The following is a 27,031-nucleotide window of genomic DNA, read 5'->3' as shown; positions in this document are numbered from 1 at the left end:
CGTCATTAATAATGTATAACCCCCCAGGAGACAGCTGTGGTGATGATATAACTGGATAGGTTAGCTGGGGGGGGACGGGGGGGACGTGGTAATAAAGTAATTGCTGAAAGAAACATTGTATCTCAATGTTCCCAGCTGGAAGACATAACAAAGGTCAGTTCTGATCCGAGAGACCTCCAATTCTCTTCAATATTTTATTAAAGAGTCATCAGAGGAAAGCCGGATCCCGGGGGGGGGGGGGGGGGTTGTCATTGGTGGAATGGATTTCTTACATGTGAGTGAGATTAGCCTGAAGGATCTCATTAATGTGTGATGATGTGTGTGTATGGACAGCGTGTAGTGATCTGTGTACATGGGGGCCGCCATACCGCCCATAGTGCCCATACCGCCCACAGTGCCCATACTGCCCATACCGCCCATAGTGCCAATACTGCCCATAGTGCCCATACTGCCCATAGTGCCAATACTGCCCATAGTGCCAATACTGCCCATAGTGCCCCATACTGCCTATAGTGCCCATAGTGCCCCATACCCTTCAAACTACCTACAGTGCCCCATACTGCCTATAGTGCCAATAGTTCTCATACTGACCATACTGCTAATATTTCCCATACTTCTCATAGTGCCCATACTGCCCATAGTGCCAATACTGCCCATAGTGCCAATACTGACCATACTGCCCATAGTGCCAATACTGCCCATGGTGCCAATACTGCCCATAGTGCCCCATACTGCCCATACTGCCCCTTACTGATCATACTACCTATAGTGCCCATACTGTCCATACTGCCCATAGTTCTCATACTGTCCATACTGCTAATATTGCCCATACTTCCCATAGTGCTCATACTGCCCCTTACTGCCCATCGTGCATTTACTGCCCATACTTCCCATACTGCCCATACTTCCCATACTGCCCATACTGCCCCTTAGCCTCCAATTATATAGACAGTGTTTGTTTAGTCATGATGTACAATGGTGGAGCCTTGCTGAACTACATCTATCTTTCTATCTATCTATCTATCTATCTATCTATCTATCTATCTATCCATCCATCCATCCATCCATCCATCCATCCATCCATCCATCTATCTATCTATATTTATCTATCTATCTATCTATCTATCTATCTATCTATCTATCTATCTATCTATCTATCTATCTATCTATCTATCTATCTATCTATCTTTATCTATCTATCTATCTATCTATCTATCTATCTATCTATCTATCTATCTATCTATCTATCTTTATCTATCTATCTATTTCTGTTTCAGGGACGAATCAGGGACACATTTTTTTCCTGAATTCGGCCCTGAAACTGAGCCAAAGATGCACTGTGCAAGCCGCTCCGCAGCCACAATGGAGATATGTGAAGTGGCTCCATAGAGAGAGATTCGTTTTTGCGCTATTAAACAAAAATAGAGCGCCAATTTTGAAAAAAATGAATATTTTTTATTTTTTGCTATAATAAATGTCCCCCAAAAATATATAAAAAAACTTTTTTTTCATCAGTTTAGGCCGATACGTATTCATTTACATATTTTTTGTAAAAAAAAATCGCAATAAGCGTTTATTGATTGGTTTGCGCAAAAGTTATAGGCCCAGATCCACAAAAAACGTATCTATTGATACGCCGCATAAGTTCTACGATGCCCCGTCGTATCTTTGTTTTGTATCCACAAAACAAGATACGCCTGAATGGGGGCTAGATCCGACTGACGTACGTCTTAGTACGCCGTCGGATCTTAGGTGCATATTTACGCTGATCGCTAGGTGGCGCTTTCGTAGATTTACGCAAGGAATATGCAAATTAGGTAGATACGCCGATTCTCAAACGTACGTCCACCCGGCACATTTTTTTACGTCATTTACGTAAGGCTTTTTCCGCCGTAACGTTACCCCTGGGTCTATGAGGCGTACACAATGTTAAGTATGGACGTTGGGACAGCATCAAATTTTCTGTCGTTTACGTCGTTTGCATAAAACATTCGCGAATAGGGCTTTGCGTAAATTACGTTCATGTCGAAAGCATTGACTATTTGCGACATCATTTCGAGCATGTGCATTGGGATACCCCCACAGAAGGCGCATGCGCCGTTCCAAAAAAACGTCATTTACGTGGGGTCAAGATGTATTAGTAACATAAAACACGCCCACATCTTAGCCATTTGAATTCCGCGCCCTTATGCCGACACATTTACACTACGCCGCCGTAACTTACGGCGCAAATTCTTTCTGGATACGGAAAATACGCTCTAAGTTACGGCGGCGTATTATATCTGAGATACGCTACGCCTGCCTAAAGATAGGCAGATCTTTGTGGATCTGGGCCATAGCGTTTACAAAATAGGGGGTATTTTTATGGCATTTTTATTAATATTTTTTTTTTACTAGTAATGGCGGCGATCAGCGATTTTTTTCGGTACTGCGACATTATGGCGGACCCTTCGGACACTTTTGACACATTTTTGGGACCATTGGCATTTTTATAGCGATCAGTGCTATAAAAATGCATTGGATTACTATAAAAATGCCACTGGCAGTGAAGGGGTTAACACTTGGGGGCGGGGAAGGGGTTAAGTATGTTCCCTGGGTGTGTTCTAACTGTAGGGGGGAGTGGCCTCACTAGGAGAAATGACGGATCGCTGTTCATACATTGTATGAACAGAAGATCAGCATTTCTCTCCCTGACAGGACCGGGAGCTATGGGCCAGATTTACAAATGTGTAATTGTTTTACACTGTCGGATCTTAGGATGCAGTACCGCAGCCGCCGCTGGGGGGAGTTTGCGTCGTAAACCAGCGTCGGGTATGCAAATTAGGAGTTACGGCGGATCCACAACGGTTTTTCGTGTTCGCTACGTCGTCCGTAGTCAAGTTTCCCGTCGCAAAGTTAGTCGTTTTTTTTGGTGCCCTAAATTTAGTCAGCAAGTGTATTGCTGTCTAAAGTATGGCCGTCGTTCCCGCGTCGAAATTCAAAATTTAACGTTGTTTGCGTAAGCCGTCCGGGAATACGGAAGTACGCTACGCGCGTCGCCGTTCAAAAAAATGACGTCACGGCGCGCAAAGCACGGCTGGAGTTATGAAACGGAGCATGCGCAGTAGGTCCGCCGCGGGAGCGCGCCTAATTTAAATGGCACACGCCCATTTGAATTGGCCCGCCTTGCGCCGGAGGCCGCGGGCGTAGTTTTCATCGCAAGTGCTTGGTGAATCAGGCACTTGCAAAGAAAAATTGCGGCAGTGTAACGTATCTAGGATATGTTACGCCGCCACGATTCTACGTGAATCTGGCCCAGTGTGTTTACATCAGGAGGGGGGTTACCGGAGCTGTGTGTTTACACACACAGCTCCCGGTCCTCGCTCTATAACGAGCTCCCGGTCCTCGCTCTATAACGAGCGATTGCGTGTGCCCGGCGACGATCGCGCCCGCCGGATATGCGCACGGGAGTGGCCTGCGCGAGAGCCGACAATATATTACGTGCTCTTGCGCAGGGGAGCCGACCTGCCGCCGTAAAACGACGGCGGCTGGTCGGCAACCAGCTAAATGGTGTCATCAGTCTGCTGCAGGCAAGAGGCAGCATTTCCTCAGTCTCCTCCGCTCCCAAGTGATCAAACTATACATTGCAACTTTGTAGTAAGTAAGGTGAGAGGCTGCTTTAGACATTTGTGAACACCAAGAGCTACACAGGCAACAGGATTTATAGGACTGTGTAGTTTCTGCGACAAAAACAAAAAAACAAAAAAAATCATCCTCTTTACCACGGAGCTGAAAGCCAGAGAAGGAAGTACAAGATGTAATGCAGCTGAACGGCCTGCCAGACACGCTTCTCGCATTCACCTGCACTGTTCCGCCTTCAGGATAAAAACGGCCTTTTTCTCCTTTTCTTGTTTTATTGCTCAACAATCTCCAGCCAAAAAAAAAATAAAAAATTCACCGGAGCGCAGAGATCCTTCATTTCACACATGAGGAAGATGGACTGAAGGATTTATGGTGAGTCCCGGTGCTTTATTACCTCTCTGTCCATTGCAGCAAGAATGTTCACTGCAATATTGCAACACACACAGGAGCTGCTCCAACCGGCGCACAGCCCGGCTATAAATCCCCACCAGACAATGCCGGCTCCATTAAAGGGTCAGTCCACCCAAAACTGTTATTGCCCCGCTGAGCGGGAAAGGCCATTTCCTTCTATCTCTCAGAGACTATATTTGTGTGCCGAGTTCCAGAGTCTGTACACCCGCTGTGCCAATTATGAGGGTTCCCACCATCCCTGTGCTGAGTTTCTGGGTCTGTACACCCGCTGTGCCTTTTATGGGAGCTCCCACCATCCCTGTGCTGAGTTCCTGGGTCTGTACACCCGATGTGCCCATTATGAGGGGTTCCCACCATCCCTGTGCTGAGTTCCTGGGTCTGTACACCCGCTGTGCCCATTATGAGGGGTTCCCACCATCCCTGTGCTGAGTTCCTGGGTCTGTACACCTGCTGTGCCCATTATGAGGGTTCCCACCATCCCTGTGCCGAGTTCCTGGGTCTGTACACCCGCTGTGCCTTTTATGGGAGCTCCCACCATCCCTGTGCTGAGTTCCTGGGTCTATACACCTGCTGTGCCCATTATGAGAGGTTCCCACCATCCCTGTGCCGAGTTCCCAGGTCTGTACATCCGCTGTGCCCATTTTGAGGGTTCCCACCATCCCTGTGCTGAGTTCCCAGGTCTGTACAACTGCTGTGCCCATTTTGAGGGTCCCCACCATTCCTGTGCTGTGTTTCTTGGTCTGTACACCTGCTGTGCCGATTATGAGAGGTTCCCACAATTCCTGAGCTGAGTTCCAGAGTCTGTACACCGGCTGTGCCTATTTTGAGAGGTTTCCACCATTCCTGAGCTGAGTTCCAAGGTCTGTATACCTGCTGTGTCCATTATAAGGTGTTCCCACCATCCCTACATTTGGTTTGTGCGTTTTTACACATTCTAAGTCCACTGTGAGGCACTTCCACCATCCCTTGAGCTGAGTTTCCAGATCTGCAAACCTGTTGTGCCCATTGTGGTGGGCTCCCACAGTCCCTGCAGGCAGATCTGTACACCTATTAAGTCCATTATGAGGGGCCCTCACCATCCTCATGCTGAGCTGAATGCCCAGGTCTGCACACTTAATGTGCCTATTATGAGGGGCTCCAGTCCCACCATCCCTACACTGGTCTCCCACCATCCTTAAGGTCAATACACCTGTTGTCCCCATTATGAGGGACTCCCATCACCCCTGGACTGAGTTCCTGAGTTTATACACCTGCTGTGCCCATCAGGGGCTTTGTTAGGTCTACAAAAGATCTGGGGCTAGAGCCCATATATTTTACATGATATATTATCATTACTTTAGGGTCTCCAGAGAGCCTCCCCCTTATATTGGGGTCCCCATAGAGCCCCCCCTAACATCAGGGTCCCCAGAGAGCCTCCCCCATACATCATGGTCCCCATAAAGCCTCCCCCTTACATCAGGGTCCCCATAAAGCCTCCCTCTTACATCAGGGTCCCCAGAGAGCCTTCCCCTTACACCAGGGTCCCCAGAGAGCCTTCCCCTTACACCAGGGTCTCCAGACAGCCTCCCCCTTACATCAGGGTCCCCAGAGAGCTTGTCACGTTACCTGCCACCAGATGCAGCTTGTCATGTCACCTGCCACCAGATGCAGATTGTCACATACAGAGAGGCTAGGGTATATAGACAGGCTACTGTATACAGAGAGGCTAGGGTATATAGAAGACAGGCTAGTGTATACAGAGAGGCTAGTGTATACAGAAGACTGGCCAGTGTATACAGAGAGGCTAGGGTATATAGAAGACAGGCTAGTGTATACAGAGAGGCTAGTGTATATAGAATACAGGCTAGTGTATACAGAAAGGCTAGGGTATATAGAAGGTAGGCTAGTGTATACAGAGAGGCTAGTGTATACAGAAGACAAGCTAGTGTATACATAAATGCTAGGGTATATAGAAGACAGGCTAGTGTATACAGAAAGGCTAGTGTATATAGAAGACAAGCTAGTGTATACAGAAAGGCTAGGATATATAGAAGACAGGCTAGTGTATACAGAAAGGCTAGGGTATAAAGAAGACAGGCTAGTGTATACAGAAAGGCTAGTGTATATAGAAGACAGGCTAGTGTATACAGAAAGGTTATGGTATATAGAAGACAGGCTACTGTATACAGAAAGACTAGTGTATATAGAAGACAGGCTAGTGTATACAGAAAGGTTATGGTATATTGAAGACAGACTAGTGTATACAGAAAGGCTAGGGTATATAGAAGACAGGCTAGTGTATACAGAGAGGCTAGTGTATACAGAAGACAGGCTAGTGTATACAGAAAGGCTAGTGTATATAGAAGACAGGCTAGTGTATACAGAAAGGCTATTGTATATAGAAGACAGGCTAGTGTATACAGAGAGGCTAGTGTATATAGAATACAGGCTAGTGTATACAGAAAGGCTAGGGTATATAGAAGACAGGCTAGTGTATACAGAAAGGCTAGGGTATATAGAAGACAGGCTAGTGTATACAGAAAGGCTAGGGTATATAGAAGACAGGCTAGTGTATACAGAAAGGCTAGGATATATAGAAAACAGGCTAGTGTATACAGAAAGGCTAGGGTATATAGAAAACAGGCTAGTGTATACAGAAAGGCTAAGGTATATAGAAGACAGGCTAGTGTATACAGAAAGGCTAGTGTATACAGAAAGGTTATGGTATATAGAAGACAGGCTAGTGTATACAGAAAGGTTATGGTATATTGAAGACAGGCTAGTGTATACAGAGAGGCTAGTGTATATAGAATACAGGCTAGTGTATACAGAAAGGCTAGGGTATATAGAAGACAGGCTAGTGTGTATATAGAAGATAGGCTAGGGTAGTACAGAGTTTCTTCCTTCTGCACTCACCTGCCACCTCCCCAGCTCAGGAGCTCGTGTGAGAAAGTTCCTCCCGACTCTATGATATGGGCAGAGCAGAGGAAGAGAATCGCTATCACACTGATCTCTGGCTCTAACTGTCAGTGAACCACCAAGTGCATACTCAGTGAAAGTGCCAGCGCTGTGACAGGCGGCCGCGACACTCACGGTAGGGCCGACCCTGGACTCGGGGGGGGGGAATGGGCCCCAGGTTCGGGGCTATAGCCCCATTAGCCACCCCCTAGTGACGCCACTAGTGCCCATTATAAGGGATTCCCACCATCCCTGCATCCCAGTACATATAGCAAGACCTTGACCACTTTAAAGATGACTTTCAAGTATGGTTATTGTTGACTATCTACACTTGGACCAATGTAAGGATATTTATTCCATACCTGGTCGATCCCTGTGGAAGCGAAGAATCACTGCAGTAGCTGCTGCTGCTACTACAGCGACTTGGCTGGACCAAACTTGACCAATGCAACTACCGCAAGAAAAGTCATACCTGTTATTCAGCTTTAACCATCCAATCACAGGCAAGCAAAAACCCTGCCGAAATCAAAACAGGTATAGGAATAACTTGGCTAATTTTAGAGTCCTGCTAATTAGTATGCTCAAGGCTGCCATTAAAGTCCAACTTTGCCGAGACCCCCCCCCCCCCCACCCTTTCCCAATAGCATTAAATATAGGCTTTCTCTTTCTTTTATTGTCAACCATTGTGCTGAGATTGCCTTTGGCAGGCCGAGAGGTCAATGGGCCCTTTTAACCCCTTGAGGAGCTGACCACTTCCCAAGCAGCCATTGGCTGTCCCCACACGAGTCACGGCATAAAAGCCTTTTTATAGCAGCAGAGCTGTCAACTGCGCCATTGGAGCTGATCACCCCCCCCCCCCACACCCACGCACACACACCACATTTATCACCGCGAGCTGCACCGCATAGCATTAGACACGTTCTGAAATGAGTTTTGGTAAACAAAAAAGATTTTGAGAAGGACTTACGCTAATTTTTGTCCCATCTCTATTGGTGATGAGCTGTAAACAAGAGAGAAAAGGAAGATTATTGTGGTTTTAGTGCTGAGCTTGTTCTTCAACCATTTCGCTGCCAGAGCCGTTTTTTCCATTTTTTATTTTTTTTTGTTTGCATGTTTAAAAAAATAATCATTTTAGGCCTGAAGATTGCATAAACCACCAAAACATTATTAGGTAGATTCACAAAGAGTTAGGCCGGCTTATCAGTAGATAAGCCGACCTAACTCTGAATCTACGCCGGCGTTTGTTTAAGCGTATGCTCAAACAGAGATACGCTTAAACAAATTTGTAATTTTGCAATTTTTCGGATGGCCGCTAGGTGGCGCTTCCATTGCGGCCGGCGTAGATTATGTAAATGAGGGGATACGCCGATTCCCGAACGTACGCCAGCCCGCCGCAGTCGAATTACGTCGTTTCCGTAAGGCCTTAGGCGGCCTAAAGTTATTCCACCTATGAGTCGGAATAACAATGTTAAAGTATGGCCGCCGTTCCCGCCGCGAGGTTCGAAATGCTTGCGTCGTTTGCGTAAGTCGTCCGCGAATCGGGAGTTACGTCGTTTACGTCCACGTCGAAATCAATAGGCCCGTACGGCGTACTTAGCCGCAATGCGCACTGGGAAATGTAGTCGCCCGGCGCATGCGCAGTGTCAAAAAACGTCAAAAAACGTGAGGTCAAGCCTCATTTACATACAACACGCCCCCTCTCCAAGCAATTTGAATTAGGCGCCCTTACGCCCGCTCGTTTTAGGCTACACCGCCGTAGATTATCAGGTAAGTAGATTGTGAATCACTACTAACCTAACTAATTTACCGCGGTGTAGCCTAAACAGGCTAGGCTAGGCCGCCCTAAAGTTAGGCCAATGTGTGTGAATCTACCTATATATATTTAAATATTTCATAAAAGCAGACACCCTAGAGAATAAAATAGTGGCCGTTCCAAATTTTTATGTCATGTGATATTACCGCAAAGATATAGGAAATGCAAAATGTTAGTAAAAAATACACTAAAGTTAATTTTAGAGCACACAAATGCAATAAATTACAAAATTTGGGGGAAAATATATAACACAAGGTTGCACAGTGTAAGAAAAATAACCAACATGTAAAAAAACGTAAGTTTGGGTGCGCCCCGTGAAATGGAGACAAACTTCAATACCCAGGGCCAGATTCACGTAGCGCAGCGGATCTATAGATCCGCTCGATCTACGTGAATTAAGATCCGCTCCCGCAAGTTTAGGAGGCAAGTGGCTAATTCACAAACCACTTACCTCCAAACTTGCGACGGCGGATCCTAAATCCCCCCACGGAATTCAAATTCTGCGGCTAGGGGAGTGTACTATTTAAATCAGGCGCGTTCCCGCGCCGATTTAAATGCGCATGCGCCGTCCGGGGAATTTCCCGGCGTGCATTGCTCCCACTGACGTCACTAGGACGTCAGTGGTTGCGACGTGAGCGGGACTTGCGACGCGTGTGTTCGTGAATCGGCGTACGCAAACGACGTAGGAAAATTCTAATTCGACGCGGGAACGCCGGCTATACTTAACATTGGCTGCGCCTGATAAAAGAAGGGGTAAGTATACAACGGGAAAACCGCTACGGAAACGTCGTAAGAAGACTGCGTCAGGTCTGCGTACGTTCGTGAATTTGCGTATCTCGCTGATTTACATATTATTTATCGTAAATCAGCGGGAACGCCCCTGGCGCCATTTTTAAATTGAAAAAAAGATCCGACAGTGTAACACAGTGTAACACTGTCGGATCTAGCCCTATCTATGCGTAACTGATTCTATGAATCAGGCGCATAGATAGGACCAGTGTAAGTCAGAGATACGATGGTGTATCTGTAGATACACCGTCGTATCTCTTTGTGAATCTGGCCCCCAATGTTTTGTATTATTATACACGATTTATATAGCGCCAACAGTTTACGCAGCGCTTTACAATGTAGAGGGGGACAACACAATTACAGTACAGTTCAATACAAAAGGTACAGGAGGGCGCGGCTCGTAGAGCTTACATTCTAAAGGGAGGGGGTGGTGGTACAAAAGGTAATAGCTGCAGAAAAGGATTTGATGGGGGGGGGGGCTCTGGGACAGTTGTTAGGTGGGTGTGGGATAGGCTTCCCAGAATAATTGAGTTTTCAGGGATCTCCTAAAGGTGGTCAGGGTAGGGGCTGATCAGACATACTGGGGCAGGGAGTTTCAGAGGATGGGAGAGGCTCTGGAGAAGTCCTGAAGGCGTGCATGGGAGGATGTAACAAGGGAGCTAGAGAGCGGTAGGTCCTGGGAGGAGCAGAGGGAACGATTTGGGCGTTATCTACATCTGGTGATGTAGATTGGGGCGATGTTGTGAATGGCCTTGTATGCATGTATGTTATCATTTAGAATTTTACACAGTGGGGTAGAGGAAGCTAGTGAAGGGATTGGCAGAGAGGAGCAGCAGTCACGGATCAGTTTGTGAGGTGTATTACTTTAAAAGCCCCCAATAGGTCATCAGCAGGGCCATCTTTAAGGCAGGGCAAAAAGGGGCAGCTGCCCTGGGCCCTGTCATTAAAGCAGCTGCCTCATACTTGCCAACTATCCCAGTATAAATTCCCTTGCCCCATGAAGGTTTTAGTCATGTGCTGTGTCCTGATATCTCAGTGTGAAGTTCTGCTACTAATGCTGCCCAGCTCTGCCCTATTGTTGTGTACAGGTGACTCACCCGCAGACTCTGTGTTTACATGTAAATAACCATCATTCATTTGTAAATAGTGTTGGGATTCATATGTAAATAGCTGAGGCCGGCGGCATTCATATGTAAATAAAGGCAGCATTCATATGTATATCACGCCCCTTCGCAGTAAAAAGATGATGTGCTGTAACCTCAAGCAACCAACCAGTGAGCAGTATTCCTGTACAGTAATCCCTAGCAACCAATCAACAAGAAGAAACCATGTGCTGTAACCTCTAGTAACTAATCAGTGTGCCGTAATGTGTGCTGTAACCTCTAGCAACCAGTCAGTAAGTGGTAATGATATGCTGTAACCTCTAGCAACCAATCGCAATCACTGCCTGATCTGATACAGTAAACTGATTTTAAGTCTAGCTGATATTTATTGTATGTCTCAGAGCAGGTGGAAATGTTTTGCCCAGGGTCCAATCAGTTGCTGGGGGATGGGGATGCTGCTGGGCTTGGTTCCCTGGAGGAAGGAATGCTTAGGCCCGTACACACGAGAGGATCCATCCGCTGGAATTGATCCGCGGACCGGCTCCAGCGGATAGATCTCCTGGTGTGTACAATCCAGCGGATCTGTTTCCGCGGATTTTTATCCCCTGGGATGGATTTCCAGCGGATAAAAATTTTAAGACATGCTTTAAAATCTATCCGCTTGAATCCATCCCAACGGATTGATCCGCTGGTCTGTACAGACTCACCGGATCAATCCGTCCGAATGGATCCCCCGCATGCGTCGTAATGATTCGACGCATGCGTGGAATTCCTTATATGACAGCATCGCGCACGTCGCCGCGTCATCATCGCGATGGGATTTCGGCGCGGATTTCGATCCGATGGTGAGTACACTCCATCGGATCAAAATCCTCGGAAATCCTCGAGAGGATTTATCCGGGGAAACCGTCCGGTTTCCGCGGATAAATCCTCTCGTGTGTACTAGGCCTTAGGGAAGTATTTGCGCCATGGTGCCTGTATCAGCCTGGTCCAGGGGCTCCCAGCTTCGGAGGATCCCCACGCAGGAGAAGCATTGGAACCCCGGTGCCCAGATAGAAGAAGCTGGCTCGGGCCAGGTGATGGGGGGGGGGGGGGGATAACGAGCCTGATCAGTCACCGGAGCAGAGAATGTTCTGGAGACCGGACAGTCGCTTCTCCTTCCGGATCTTAAGACCCACTTCCTGAGAAGAAGCAGGAAGACAATAGACAAACTGTATTTGCTATTATCACAGAAGTAGGTGGGCCCAGAGCCCACCCTTTTTTAAACCAATTACCAGTCTCTGATCATGTGCTTCTTTTTTTATTTTTTTTTGAAGAAAAAAAAAATGTTAAATCCATGGGTCCGGCTCCCCGCTCCCCCCCCCCCCCTCCTCGTGACCCTATGCTGCAATCACCATAGCCATGGTTGGCATGTAGTTGTGGCATGGTCCCTTTGGATTGCTTTTCAGATCGCGGTTTAGAACTGGTGATAGGGCATTCGGGGGGGGGGGGGGGGGGGGGTAATGTCACCTCCATGAGTGCCTGTCTTTGGATCCAGAGGGGGGATTTGAAATTGAAATACTGTGCCACTACCACCATAGCTATGGTTGGCACGTGGTTGTAGCATGGTCCCATTGGATCATTTTTCATTTTGCCCTTTAGAACTGGTGAGAGGGCATTTAAGGGAGCAATAGTGCCACCTCCATGAATGCCCATTTTTCTAACCAGAGGGGGGATTTTACATTGAAATACTGTGACGCTGCCACCATAGCTATGGTTGGCACGTTGTTGTGGCATGATCCCATTGGATCGCTTTTTAGATTGCGGTTTAGAACTGGTGTGAGGGCACTTAGAGGGCAATACTGCTGCCTCCTTGAATGCCTGTGTTTTGATCCAGAGGGAGATTTTACATTTGACTACCATGCTGCAACCACCATAGCCATGGTTGACATGTAGTTGTGGCATGGTCCCTTTGGATTTATTTTCAGATCGTGGTTTAGAACTGATGGGAGGGTATTCAAGGGGGAAATACTGCCACCTCCATGAATGCCTGTCTTTCGATACAAAGGGGGGATTTTACATTGAAATACTGTTCTTCTGCCACCATAGCTATGGTTGGCAAATGGTTGTGGCATAGTCCCATTGGATCACTTTTCATTTTTCCATTTAGAACCAATGAGAGGGCATTTAAGGGGGCAATACTGCCACCTCCATAAATGCCCATCTTTCGATCCAGAGGGGGGATTTTACGTTGAAATACTGAGCCACTACCACCATAGTTATGGTTGGCACGTGGTTGTGGCACGGTCCCATTGGATCGCTTTTCATTTTGCCATTTAGAACCGGTGAGAGGGCATTTAAGGGGGCAATATTGCCACCTCCATGAATGCCCATCTTTCGATACAACGGGGGGATTTTACAATGAAATACCATGCCGCAACCACCATAGCCATGGTTGGCACTGTCCCATTAACTGTAATGGACACAATTTGCAGATCTATTGCCTACCCAAAGAAACAAGGTGAATTAAAACAAGCATGACACGAAGATGCCAGTCTGAACTGCCCCTTTCGGCTGTTAAGACATACAACATATGTGAGTGACGCCACCGTGAAGCAAACACCAATTTTTTTTTTTTACCACGGCCTATGTGAACTTAGCCTTACACGGCTTGCTCTGAATGATGTAATAATGACTATAGAGCTGTGTTAAATTGTATCGCTTGCATCCACCTGGAGTTCAGCTTTAACCAGCGGATTGCTTTTCAGATCAAGGTTTAGAAATTAATTTGACCACCATTGCAACCTTCATAGTTGTGGTTAGCACCTGGTTGTGGCCTGGTCCCATTGGATTGCTTTTCAAATTGCGGTTTAGAACTGGTGTGAGGGCATTCAGGGGGCAATACTGTCACCTCCATGAATGCCTGTTTTTCAATCCGAAGGGGAATTTACATTGAAATACTATGCCATAACCACCATAGCTGTGGTTGGCACGTTGTTGTGGCATGATCCCATTGGATCGTTTTTTAGATTGCGGTTTAGAACTGGTGTGAGGGCACTTAGAGGGCAATACTGCTGCCTCCTTGAATGCCTGTGTTTTGATCCAGAGGGAGATTTTACATTTGACTACCATGCTGCAACCACCATAGCCATGGTTGACATGTAGTTGTGGCATTGTCCCTTTGGATTGCTTTTCAGATCGTGGTTTAGAACTAATGAGAGGGTATTCAAGGGGGAAATACTGCCACCTCCATGAATGCCTGTCTTTCGATCCAGAGGGGGGATTTTACATTGAAATACTGTTCTTCTGCCACCATAGCTATGGTTGGCAAGTGGTTGTGGCATAGTCCCATTGGATCACTTTTCATTTTGCAATTTAGAACCAATGAGAGGGCATTTCATCTTTCGATACAAAGGGGGGGATTTTACAATGAAATACCATGCCGCAACCACCATAGCCATGGTTGGCACTGTCCCATTAACTGTAATGGACACAATTTGCAGATCTATTGCCTACCCAAAGAAACAAGGTGAATTCAAACAAGCATGACGCAAAGATGCCAGTCTGAACTGACCCTTTCGGGTGGTAAGACATACAACAGATGTGAGTGACGCCACCGTGACGCAAACACCAATTTATTTTGTAATAATGACTATAGAGCTGTGTTAAATTCTATCGCCTGGAGTTCAGCTTTAACCAGCGGCTTGGACTTCTAGTGCTTTGTAGTCACCGGGCCACAGGGTGCTATAACAAGGCTGCCCAGTGCCAGAGTGGGACAGGAAACAAGACATATATGTTAAGCCTATGGCGTGCCTCAAGAAAGCCTCAAACGCATAAATGGGCCAACTTGTCATAACAGTAATCACCATATTGAAAGAGCGAATCGAGCTCCGCATCCCAGGGTGCACGTCTGCCAGAGAGGTGTTTACACATACAAGTAGCGGGAATAAATATCAGCGCACAGCCGCACCGTCTTCAAGCCGTCCGCCCACACAGCTCAAAAAATTGTATATGAGTTTGTTCTCCAAGAAGGAAAAGTGCTTCACCTTTCCTTGATATTGTCCTCTGGTTCCATCCATCCTGAGCACAGCGTCTGGTTCAGGAGAGGGGCAGACGTTGGCTCAGACTCGCGCTAGGCTCTCTTAATAAAGATTGCGATTGTGTGGGTGACAAAGGTACGGAGAAATGAGAGCGTCAATAGAGCACCGGAGAGCTGGAAGATTCTACAGTGCTGGAGAAAATGTGGAATGTGTCTACAGGATGTGGAAATGCATTAACGAGAACTATAATAATAATAAAAAAAATAATAATAATAATAACGTCAAGAGCTTACAATCTACAAGGGAGGAAAGAAATGTGAATGAGAAAACCATTGAAAGACATGGAGAGAGAAGAGGAGGGGGTGAGGAGGAGAGCAAAAGAGAGAGAGAGGAGAGAGATGTGGAGGAGAAGAGAGGGATGGAGGAGACAGAGGGGAGAGAACGAAAGAGAAATGAGGGAAGGAGAGGAGAGACACAGAGGAGATGGTGGAAATGAGAGGGATGGAGGGGAGAGAACAAAAGAGAAATAAGGGAAGAAGAGGATGAGAGACATAGAGGAAAAGAGAGCGATGGAGGGGGGAGAATGAAAGAGACAGGAGGGGAAAAGGAGAAGGAGAGAGAGACACACACAGAGGAGATAGAGGAAATGAGAGGGGTGGAGGAGATGGGGGGACAGAATGAAAAATAAATAATGGAAAGAGAGGGGGAGAGACATAGAGGAAAAGAGAGGGATGGAGGGGGAAGAATGAAAGAGAAAGGAGGGAAAACGGAGAAGGAGGGAGAGAGACACAGAGGAGATAGAGAATAAAAGGGGGAGGGAGGGGGGAAAGAAAGAGAGAAGGGAGAAGGAGGGAGAGATACATGGTGGAGATGGATGGAGATGAGAGGGATGGAAGGGAGAGAAATAAGGGAAGAATAGGACGAGAGACATAGAGGAAAAGAGAGGGATGGAAGGGGGAGAATGAATTAGAAAAGAGGGGAAAAGGAGGAGAAAGAGATACACAGAGGAAATGAGAGGGATGGAGAAGGTGGAGGAGATGAGAGGGGAGAGAATGAACAAGAAATAATGGAAGGAGAGGAGGAGAGACATAGAGGAAAAGAGAGGGGTTGAAAAGGGGGGGGGGGAAGGAAAGAGACATGGTGGAGATGGGAGGGGTGGAACGGAGAGAATAAAAGAGTAATGTGGGAAGGAGAGGAGGAGAGACAGAGGAAAAGAGAGGGGTTGAAAAGAGGGGGGGGGGAGTAGGGAAAGAGACATGGTGGAGATGGGAGGGGTGGAAGGGAGAGAATAAAAGACTAATGTGGGAAGGAGAGGAGGAGATGGTGAAGATGAGAGAGATGGAGGGGAGAGAATGAAAGAGAAATAAGAGAAGGAGGATGAGAGACATAGAGGAAAAGAGAGGGATGGAGGGGGGAGAATGAAAGAGAAGGGAGGGAGAGAGACACAGAGGAGATAGAGGAAATGAGAGGGGTGGAGGAGATGGGGGGACAGAGGGGAGAGAACGAAAGAGAAATAAGGGAAGAAGAGGATGAGAGACATAGCGGAAAAGAGAGGGATGGAGAGGGGAGAATGAAAGAGAAAAGAGGGAAAAAGGAGAAGGAGAGAGAGAGACACAGAGGAGATAGAGGAAATGAGAGGGGTGGAGGAGATGGGGGGACAGAATGAAAAATAAATAATGGAAAGAGAGGAGGAGAGACATAGAGGAAAGGAGAAGGAGAAAAGGGGGAGGGAGGGGGGAAAGAAAGAGAGAAGGGAGAAGGAGGGAGAGATACATGGCGGAGATGGATGGAGATGAGAGGGATGGAAGGGAGAGAAATAAGGGAAGAAGAGGACGAGAGACATAGAGGAAAAGAGAAGGATGGAAGGGGGAGAATGAATGAGAAAAGAGGGGAAAAGGAGGAGGGAGGGATACACAGAGGAAATGAGAGGGATGGAGAAGGTGGAGGAGATGAGAGGGGAGAGAATGAAAAAGAAATAATGGAAGGAGAGGAGGAGAGACAGAGGAAAAGAGAGGGGTTGAAAAGGGGGGGGGGGAAGGAAAGAGACATGGTGGAGATGGGAGGGGTAGAACGGAGAGAATAAAAGAGTAATGTGGGAAGGAGAGGAGGAGAGACAGAGGAAAAGAGAGGGATTGAAAGGGGGGGGGGGAGTAGGGAAAGAGACATGGTGGAGATGGGAGGGGTGGAACGGAGAGAATAAAAGACTAATGTGGGAAGGAGAGGAGGAGAGACATAGAGGAGATGGTGAAGATGAGAGAGATGGAGGGGAGAGAATGAAAGAGAAATAAGAGAAGGAGGATGAGAGACATAGAGGAAAAGAGAGGGATGGAGGTGGAGAATGAAAGAGAAAAGAGGGAAAAAAAGAGAAGGAGGGAGAGGAGGAGAGACATAGAGGAAAAGAGGGATAGAAGGGGAGAGAGGAAAGAAAGAGAAAAGGGAGAAGGAAGGAGAGATACGTGGTGGAGATGGATGGAGATGAGGGGGATGGAAAAGGTGGATGGGGGAGAACAAAATAGAAAAGAGGGAAGAGAGAGAGAGGAGGATAGGTATAGAAGCGAATAGGAGAGACAGAGAATGAGAAAATAGGGAAGAGAGAGAGAGAGGAGGATAGATATAGAAGAGAAGAGGAGAGATGGAGAAGGAGAAAATAGAGGGTAGGTTAGAAAGCAGGGGGAAAGATAGAGGAAAAACAAATGAGGAGTTGTTGAGGGGGGTGGAATAAAAGAGGGAAAGAGGAGGGGGAGGGATAGAGACATAGGGGAAATGAGAAGGATGGAGGAGGGAAACGGGGGAAAGTAAAAGAGAAAAGGGGGGGGGGACACTTATTAGAGGGAGGGGGACATAGAGGAGAAAAGAGAAGTTGAGGGGAGAGAATTAAAGAAAAAAAGGAGAAGTAGAGAGAGGGAGAGTCATAAAGGAGAAGAGGGCGAGAATGAAATAATAAAGAAGGAAAAACAAGAAAGAAGGAGAGGGAGGGAGAGAGACATAACGGATAAGAGAGGGATGCAGGGGGTAGAGAGAAAAAGGGAAGAAGAGGGTGGGAGAGAGACATGGAGGAAAAGAGGGGGATGGAGGAGGTGGAGGGGGGAGAGTGAAAGATTGAAGAAGGAGAGGTAAGGAGGGAGAAACATGGAGAAGAACAGAGGGATCGAGGCAGGAGAATGAAAGGGTAAAGGGGGAAGAAGGAAAGGGAAGGAGAGAGAGAGACATAAAGAAGAAGAGAGGGACAGAGGGGGTAGAGAGAAAGAGGGAAGAAGAGGGAGAGAGACATGGAGAAGAGTGGGATGAAGGGAGTAGAATAAAAGAGTAAAGAGGGAAGAAGAGGGAGAGAGACATGGAGAAGAGTGGGATGAAGGGAGTAGAATAAAAGAGTAAAGAGGGAAGAAGGAAAGGGAGGGAGAGGGACATAGAATAGAAAAGAGGGGGACTAAGACACAGAAAGGGGGGATAGATGGAAATGAAAGGGAGATAGAGGAAGGGTGTGAGAGAAAAGGAGAAACCTAGAGGAGAAGAGAGGGATGGAGGAGAAGGAGGGGAAAAAAGAAACAGAAAATAGGGAGTAAGAGGAAGGAGGGGAGGGGGTAGGAAATGAGGGTTAGGAAAGAGAGATAAAGGAATGGGGGATAGAGAATAGTGAATATGGGGGGCAGGAAAGGGGGGTAATAAAAAAAATGGGGGAAGAGTCAAATAGAGGGGGAGGGCAAAAAGAGAGAAAAGTAGAGGGGGACAAAAAGAGAAGGGGGTCTAGGAGGACGGATGAGAGACAAATTGTGTGTGTGTGTGTAGTGTGTGTTGAAGGGTAGGAAGATGGGGGTGATGGGGGGGGATAATGGGGGGGATTATAATGAGGGGCAGAAATAGAAGAAGAGTGAGACGGGGAGGGCAGACAGGAAACGTAGAACCAGCAGGGAAGGAAGAATGAATAGGCAGTGAGAAGATTTGTGGCTGTGCCCGTGGTATGACAGAGATGGATCAGAATGTTCATTAGGAGTGAGGAAGCCTGGGGAACATATTTCAAACTTCATATTAACATGTATATTAATTAGTCCATTCACTCTCTCCTGGCAAGATAATGTTCAGGGGATTATTATGGAACTGACAGCAGGCCACCACTGTATTCCAAGAATAACACCAAAAAATCATGTAATGTAGAATATAGCAATATGTGTAGTAGGCATAATAACATATATATATATATATATAAATATAAATATATATATATATATATATATATATATATATATATATATATATATATATATATATATATATATATTCAGCAGCAGCTGCTGAAATCACTTGGCCAGCTGATCCTTCTGGTAAGACGAGCCAAATTACATAAACTTGAATTATTGCTGTGGCGGAGTACTGTCCCGTATTAAAAAGGGGTCAATTGACTTCCATCTCCAAAATAGCAAATTGTCCATTTACAGCGAGGGAAGCTCAGCGGTGCGACTCATCCTGTGCGATGGATTTTGGCAGCCGGGGGGGGGGGGGGGTAGAGGAAAGCCATCATGCTCACGCGGCTGCCCTGCCTGGCATCCATTGAGCTTAGTAATCCTGCTTGTCAATATCTATTTACTTCTATTTAAATAGCTAATTGTAAAACTGGGAGGCTGGCCTGGGGAAGTGTGGGGGGGGGGGGGAGAATTTCTGGAATTGCGTTAGATTTTAGGAATGGGGGGGGGGATATAGAGGACATACAGTGAGTATTCTTATTTAACTTAAGAATAACATGTAGCATGCTGAAACCCCCACCAGCCACCCAACCAACTAACCAACCAGCCAACCAGTCACAATTAACTCCTCAGCGATCCAACATTCTAATTGGTTGCCCAAGCTCACTCTGCACACCACATTACCATTCCTGTTTGCCTGATCCAGCTAATGTGAGCTAATGAAAACTCAAATCTGATTGGTTGCTGAGGGATACTGCATTCTATTGGTTTTTGGACACAAATCGTCTATTAAGGTAAAGCAATATCCAAAACTGCCTATAGAAACCAATCAACAATTAGCTTCTCGGCTCTAACTGGCAAAAGCCGAAATCCCATTGGCTGCTCTGGGATTACATACAGTCTTTGGTACACCATTATAGCTCTTTGCATGGTCTGAACTTCAATTTATAGGGGGGTTTTAAGGCAACCCTGCCCCTCCTTTCCAGGAGGACTAAAATATTTTGATTGTGATTACTGTTGCCCACCACTATTTGTAGTTACAGCTCATGGCAGCCAATCAACAATTTGTATTGTGGCCCTATTTGGTGAAAGCTGAAACCCCATTGGCTGCTCTGGAAATGCTGTCTTTGGTACATCAACCACTAATCCTTTGCATGGTCCTCTAGGGAGGTTTAATGCAACCTCCTCCCTCCACTCCAGGAGAACCAAAATTGTTCAAATTGGGATAACCCATAGCCACCAATCAACAATCAGCTTTGTGGTCCTTACCGGTGAAAGCTGAAACCCTATTGGTTTGTGGTTTACTGTCTTTGGCACCACTGCTCTTTACATGACCTTATTAGAGTCTCAATTTATGGGGAGATTTAATGCACCCCCCCCCCCTCTCCCTCAATTGTGGGAGGACTAAAACCCTTTGATTGTGTCCTGATGTCTGCTGGTGACTCATTGCTAAGTTTGAACTCAATTCCTATTGGCTGTGTGCAACAGTGGCCATGAGCAGCCGGTAGAATGCAGGGGCGCCTGTCAATCAAGCATCTCACTGTACATGGCATAACGTTGCATGGTACACACAGTAATCATTACCTTGCTTCTGCTCCCGGGGGCGGTCATAGCTAGTTCCAAGGTTGTCTCCCTGGTCACCTCTCTGATGTACCACCATTGGATCTCCAAAGAAAAAGACGTGGATCCTCTGGCCCGAAAAGCACAAGGCATCTCTATATCCTCTCCCTCCCTCACTGTCACATCTTTGGGGACTTCAGTAAACGCTGCTGAGAGTGGGAGATAGAATTACATGGTGGTGGTTAACAGCACAGATTAATAGACAATATTAGACCGCTCTGCCTTAATCTGATCAGGTTTTACCCCTGGGTCTGCAGCGTTTGGTTAAATTAGACTCTAGTGGATTAAAAAGTCAAGAAATACTGTGTAGCATCCCACTCCACTGGTCCACAGAAGATAGGAGCAAACACCCCCTTTCTTAATTCTAAGACCTCATAAAGTCCTGAAATTGGGTTCCCCATTTCCATTGCTGCCAGCTTGCCATAAGGATCTCATTTCAAAACCACTTTTTAGAGCAAAAAGTCTCCATTGCCTACACAATTGGAAGCCACATACCACTATGAAGGTGCCTCCACCAACATGGTCCTGCCTTCTCTGTCATGGGCACATTGCACCATTTGTTTTAAACACACCAATCTAAGTATACAACCCCCGTCTGTATGTGCAAGCAAGCATTAAAACGCAGATATATCCCCAAAACTGTGCTTGTCTGCCTAAGGAACCTCCCTTCAAATCCCAAATATTCTACCAGTACCCATCTCTCTCCTTCTCCATCTATCATCTTTGGAATATAACCGATGCTCAAATGCTCATGTATACATTTCAAGCAGATTTTTACCGCACGCTTCCTGTGCAGATGTTATATTGTTCTCTACGTTGCTCAAAACTCTCATTTGAAATTCTAATTTTTTCTTCCTAATGCAAAGTGAGAGAGATTAAAATCTGCACCTGTAATGCCGAAATGCCCCTACAAATGCTGCAGGACCCAACAAAGGAACAGGGGATATCTGCTGGAACGTCTCTTAAGGTCTATAATAGACAACGTAGTGTTGGGAAATCTGGGGGACACATTTACATCAGACTGGCTGGAACGTCTCGTTAGACAACGTAGTGTTGGGAAATCTAGGGGGGCACATTTACATCAGACTGGCTGGAACGTCTCGTTAAGGTCTATAATAGACAACGTAGTGTTGGGAAATCTGGGGGACACATTTACATCAGACTGGCTGGAACGTCTCGTTAAGGTCTATATTAGACAACATAGTGTTGGGAAATCTAGGGGGCACATTTACATCAGACTGGCTGGAACGTCTCGTTAAGGTCTATATTAGACAACGTACTGTTGGGAAATCTAGGGGGCACATTTACATCAGACTGGCTGGAACGTCTCTTAAGGTCTATATTAGACAACGTAGTGTTGGGAAATCTAGGGGGGGGCACATTTACATCAGACTGGCTGGAACGTCTCGTTAAGGTCTATATTAGACAACGTACTGTTGGGAAATCTAGGGGGCACATTTACATCAGACTGGCTGGAACGTCTCGTAAAGGTCTATATTAGACAACGTAGTGTTGGGAAATCTAGGGGGGCACATTTACATCAGACTGGCTGGAACGTCTTGTAAAGGTCTATATTAGACAACGTAGTGTTGGGAAATCTAGGGGGCACATTTACATCAGACTGGCTGGAACGTCTTGTAAAGGTCTATATTAGACAACGTAGTGTTGGTACTTACCGTGTACACTAAATAGAAGAGGGGAATTCAGCATCAAGTAACAAAGGGCACTAAATAAACCTTGTTTTTCCATCTCATACATGTCAGTTTATGGCAAAAAAATAATAAAAAAAATAGACGAATTTCACAGGTGAATTCCAACGAGCCAACTAGGAGAATTTCAATCCCATGGTCAAGGTGGAGAAAATGCAGATAGAGGTAAAGGTAATATTTCCCCCCTTTACCAAAATGCAGATCACCCCCAATGTGATCCCCTTTTTTTTTCTCGAAAAACCAGTTATAACATCCACATTGAAGCTGGTAGGGTCTTCTTCTAGATCAGCATGGGATCCCAGAGCAAGAACCCAATTCTAAAATCTCCAAATTTCTAGTTTTTTTTTTTTTTTTGGCTATCCAAAAGCCATAAGGACAAGATGCACCATCGAAAAACCCATTTCAAGATTGAGCCTTGCAGTACAGAAGACCTACTGAGTCAACAAGCGGGCTTCATGTCACTCCACATCAGTGAATCAGTCGATCTCTTGCTGTTTTTTTATTTTTTTTTGACCAGGATCTTTCCTCGTGATTTTTTTGGTTTATCCGAAATACCCTTCTACACCTTCTCCTGCTTGGGTCCCGAGCGAGAAAATGGACAGATCTGAAATCAAACCAAAGTATTTTTTTTGTTTTTTTCAATCCACAAAAAATAAAAAATATATATAAATCCACATAAGATGATCAACCTAAAGAAAAGACATCAGGATTTCATCCGGCTTGGAAAAGATAGATCTCTCCCCCCCCCTTCCCCTACCAACCGATGATCTACAAGTCATTGGGGCTTCTTTCTTAAAAATAATCAAAGTGAGCTTAAAACGAGCCTCCACTTTACGAGCCAAGAAAAAGAAACAGGGAAAAAAAAAATGCTCATCTGTGCCCAGTTCATGTGTCTTCTCGGTCCCCCACTTCACTGGGAGAAGGAGGAGGAGGGGGGGGGGAGGGATTGAGAGGGCACGTATGTTTAACCCCTGCAGGGCCAGACTTTAACAAGATCCCCACCATCCACCTCTTGGTTTGAAGATGGTATAATGCAGGTCAATCCACAACCCCCCTCTCTCTTTTTTTAAGAGGGGGGGGGGGCAATATAGAGACTATTGTGGAAGCCTTTAGCTGCCTTGGGGCTCCTCTACTAAATCAATGCACAGGGGTTGAATGCATTTGAGGCAACAATGGGGGGAATAAAAAATAAAAAAATAAAAAACCTTTCTTATTGAGTCGAAACCCAACTATTGGCTTTGTCAGGAGGCAACAAAAGCACATCGCCCCGTGTCATTCAAAAGCGATTGCACCTAAATAAAAATCATTGGCTCGTTGAGCTTAACCCTTTGACGAGGGAAAGAGGGGGGGGGGGACTCTTACCAAAGCAAAAGCCCCCTTAAAAAAAATAATGAGATGCAACATAAATAAGCTCCTCTCTTTACATTCTAGCTGAATTATGCAATAGCAAAGCTGCGACGGTAACTCCTACGTGATTTCATTTTTTTTTGGGAGGAGGGGGGGGGGGGTGATTTTATTGCACAAGCAACCTGTATGCTGCCCATAGCCTCCTAGGTTGCAAATTAAGCTTGCAAAAAAATAATAAAAATAAATAATAATAGGTGAAAGTTCTACGTGGTAACCTACCTGTACGAATAATACAGGCGATAATTAGGTCCCAGTGGAATAATGAAGTTGGGAAGGGGTCTACTCGTCATATTGCAAAGGCTATGACTTCATTTCTGCACCCCCCCCCCCCCCTTAGCCTGCTGCACTGATTCGGGGGGCTTGAAGGAGAGATTTTCTGCAGCCTGCTCAAGCCAAGGATAAGGACGGATTGAGGATGGAGGATTTTTTTTTTTTGGTGGGGGTGGGGGGGGGGGGGGGGCACAGGTACCCTTAGAAGTGTGTCAGCAGCAGACAGAAGAGATTGCTCACCTTTCAGCTCTGCCATGCAGTCTGAAGATAGACCAGGATTGCATTGGTGTCTGCGAGAGGAGAGGAGAGGCTCCAAGATTTGCAGGGGACGACAGGAGCCGGGGCTAGCATCCTTCCAGATCCAGTCTTCTGGCAGGGCTGCTTTTATTTGTTCTATTTCAGGAAGACGGTGGCTTGCAGTCGCAGCTTCCCTCCTTTCTGCAAAGTTAGCAGTCAGCGCTGTAGCCAGTTTTTCCCTCTACACCCCTCCCCTGCCCTATGCAGTGAGATGGAACATGCTTGCTGGATGGCGCTGGAGCCAGCAGTATTGGGGGGGTAAGGGGGGGATAGCAGATCAACCTGTTTCCTCTGAAGAGTTAGCCTGATCATTAAACTCAATACAAAAGGCTTCCTACATGGGGTGTCCCCCCCGTTCTTATCCCTGGATTCGGATTTTGGGTTCCTCAGTGGATGCAGAGTCACACAGAGGATGCTACAGACAGATGCTGATGCTGGAGGAGGATGCAGGCAGAGTCTTTTTTCTGCGGCAGATAGGGGGCGCACTGCTACCAAGAATTCACAGGCTGGCTTGCTGCTGGGTTTCAGAGGCAAGGCTGCCAACATGTTAAAATAATCAGGGCCGTTGCTGCAAAGCTGAGACGGTCTGTTTGGGCTAGTCACTTCTTGCATCATCACACAGGGCTCTGTAGGCTGCGATCCCAAAACTGCATTTATCACAAAAACTGGATCATAAAAATGGGACCGTAAAATGTACCAGGGCTGCTTTTGCATGCCTACCAGTCAGTGCCGGCCCAAGACATTGTGCTGCCTGGGACCAAGAATAAAATGCTGCCCCCCCCCCCCCCAGAAAAAAAATCACGCCAACCAAAAGGCCCCCACATTCATTATTTTATATCATGATAACTAAACAGGACCTGTCATGGCTCTATACATGTATAAAGGAGTATAAAGAGGACCTGTCATTGCTCTATACATGATAAGAAGTATAAAGAGGACCTGTCATTGCTCTATACATGTATATAGAGGACCTGTCGAGACTCTTTACATGTAAAGGAATATAAAGAGGACCTGCCATGGCTCTATAAATGTATATAGGAGTATAAAGAGGACCTGTCATGGCTCTATACATGTATAAAGGAGTATAAAGAGGACCTGTCATGGCTCTATACATGTATAAAGGAGTATAAAGAGGACCTGTCATGGCTCTATACATGTATATAGAGGACCTGTCGAGACTCTTTACATGTAAAGGAATATAAAGAGGACCTGCCATGGCTCTATAAATGTATATAGGAGTATAAAGAGGACCTGTCATGGCTCTATACATGTATAGGAGTATAAAGAGGACCTGTCATGGCTCTATACATGTATAGGAGTATAAAGAGGACCTGTCATTGCTCTATACATGTATAAAGGAGTATAAAGAGGACCTGTCATTGCTCTATACATGTATAAAGGAGTATAAAGAGGACCCGTCATGGCTCTATACATGTATGGGAGTATAAAGAGGACCTGTTATGGCTCTATACATGTATATAGAGGACCTGTCGAGACTCTTTACATGTAAAGGAATATAAAGAGGACCTGTCATGGCTCTATACATGTATAACGAGGGCCTGTCATGGCTCTATAGATGTATAAAGAGGACCTGTCATGGCTCTATACATGCATATAGGCGTATAAAAGGACCTGCCATGGCTCTATACATGTATCCAGGAGTATAAAGGGACCTGTGAATTGCCGGCGGCCACAATGTCTTTTGCGCAAACTAATCAATGTACGTAATTGTGGTTTTTTTTTGGTACCAAAAATATGTAGAAGAATACATATTGGCCTAAACTGAAGAAAATAGTTTATTTTTCAAAATTTTGGGGATATTTATTATAGCAAAAAGTTAAAAAATATATATATTTATAGCACAAAAAATAAAAACCGCAGAGGTGATCAAATATCACCAAAAGAAAGCTCTATTTGTGGGGAAAAAAAGGACATCAATTTTATTTGGGTAGCGGAGCTGGCGGGACGGGCTGGTGGGCATCAGTATGCTGCCCCCCTAAAAGTGCTGCCTGGTACCCATGGTGCCACCCGGTCCCATCATAGGGCCGGCCCTGCTACCAGTGCGGGGACAGGGTCATAGGTGGGCACAGCTTATTGCATTAGGGTGTGCACCCCAAAGCTCAAACACAGATATGTTTTCTGTGCATGTGAATATACTGACAGTGTAAGTAGGGCAGAGATTGATGTCAGTAGGGGAGTGGACAGTGTCGGTATTTTTTATTTGAATTATTTTATTTTTTATTATTTTTTAACATTCTTTTTATTTTAATTTATTTTGTAATTTTTTTTTTAGGAACCCCATTAGGGGGCTTTGCTTAAAGCGGGCGTTCACCCAAACATTTTTTCCGCTTCTGGGTATGTAAGCTGCGGGACTGGGCGTTCCTAATTGATTGACATCCTTCCGACCGGCGCATACAGCGCGTCATGAGTTGCCGAAAGAAGCCAAACGTCAGTGCGCAGGCACCGTATAGAGCCGACTCGCAGTCCGGCTTCTTTCGGGAACTCGTCACGCGCTGTATGCGCCGTTCGGAAGGATGTCAATCAATAAGGAACGCCCAGTCCCGCAGCTTACATACCCGGAAGCGCCGGTGAAAATACGGTATGTACGGCACAGAAATAAAAAAAAACAGCCGATTGTCATTCTGACAACTCGGCTGAATGTCATGTTAAAATTTTTTTTTTCGGTGAACCCCCTGCTTTAAATATCAGGGGTCCAAATTGGGGTAATCTACGTCGCACGCCTATGTACAGGGTCCTTTAGCACACAAGGTGAAAAAATCCAAAGTGACCCCCCCATGTGTGCACGCCTATGGACAGGGTCCTTTAGCACCCAAGGTGAAAAAATCCAAAGTGACCC

General features: G+C 46.0%; 1 protein-coding gene across 4 annotated transcripts in view; it reads right to left on the bottom strand.

Moving 5' to 3' along the window:
* VSTM2B (V-set and transmembrane domain containing 2B) overlaps positions 1–24,609 on the bottom strand; it is an 80,204-nt gene extending 55,595 nt beyond the window's left edge. Inside the window, exons 1-4 of one of the 4 annotated variants that reach the window (XM_040329482.1) lie at positions 24,118–24,609; positions 22,168–22,804; positions 20,456–20,637; positions 7,937–7,969 (exon numbers count right to left, since the gene is read on the bottom strand). In XM_040329482.1, coding sequence (XP_040185416.1) covers positions 7,937–7,969; positions 20,456–20,637; positions 22,168–22,249 — 297 coding nt within the window. In that variant the 5' untranslated portion in view covers positions 22,250–22,804; positions 24,118–24,609. Of the gene's footprint in view, positions 1–7,936; positions 7,970–20,455; positions 20,641–22,167; positions 22,805–23,826; positions 23,846–24,117 lie in introns of those variants that run through there. The other 3 variants (XM_040329480.1, XM_040329481.1, XM_040329483.1) reach the window with 3 other exon arrangements.
* Between the last annotated feature and the right edge of the window lie 2,422 nt (positions 24,610–27,031).

Source organism: Rana temporaria, chromosome 11 (genome assembly GCF_905171775.1).
Source record: "Rana temporaria chromosome 11, aRanTem1.1, whole genome shotgun sequence".
NCBI classification, from domain to species: domain Eukaryota; kingdom Metazoa; phylum Chordata; class Amphibia; order Anura; family Ranidae; genus Rana; species Rana temporaria.
This window is presented reverse-complemented; position numbering and strand designations above follow the sequence as displayed.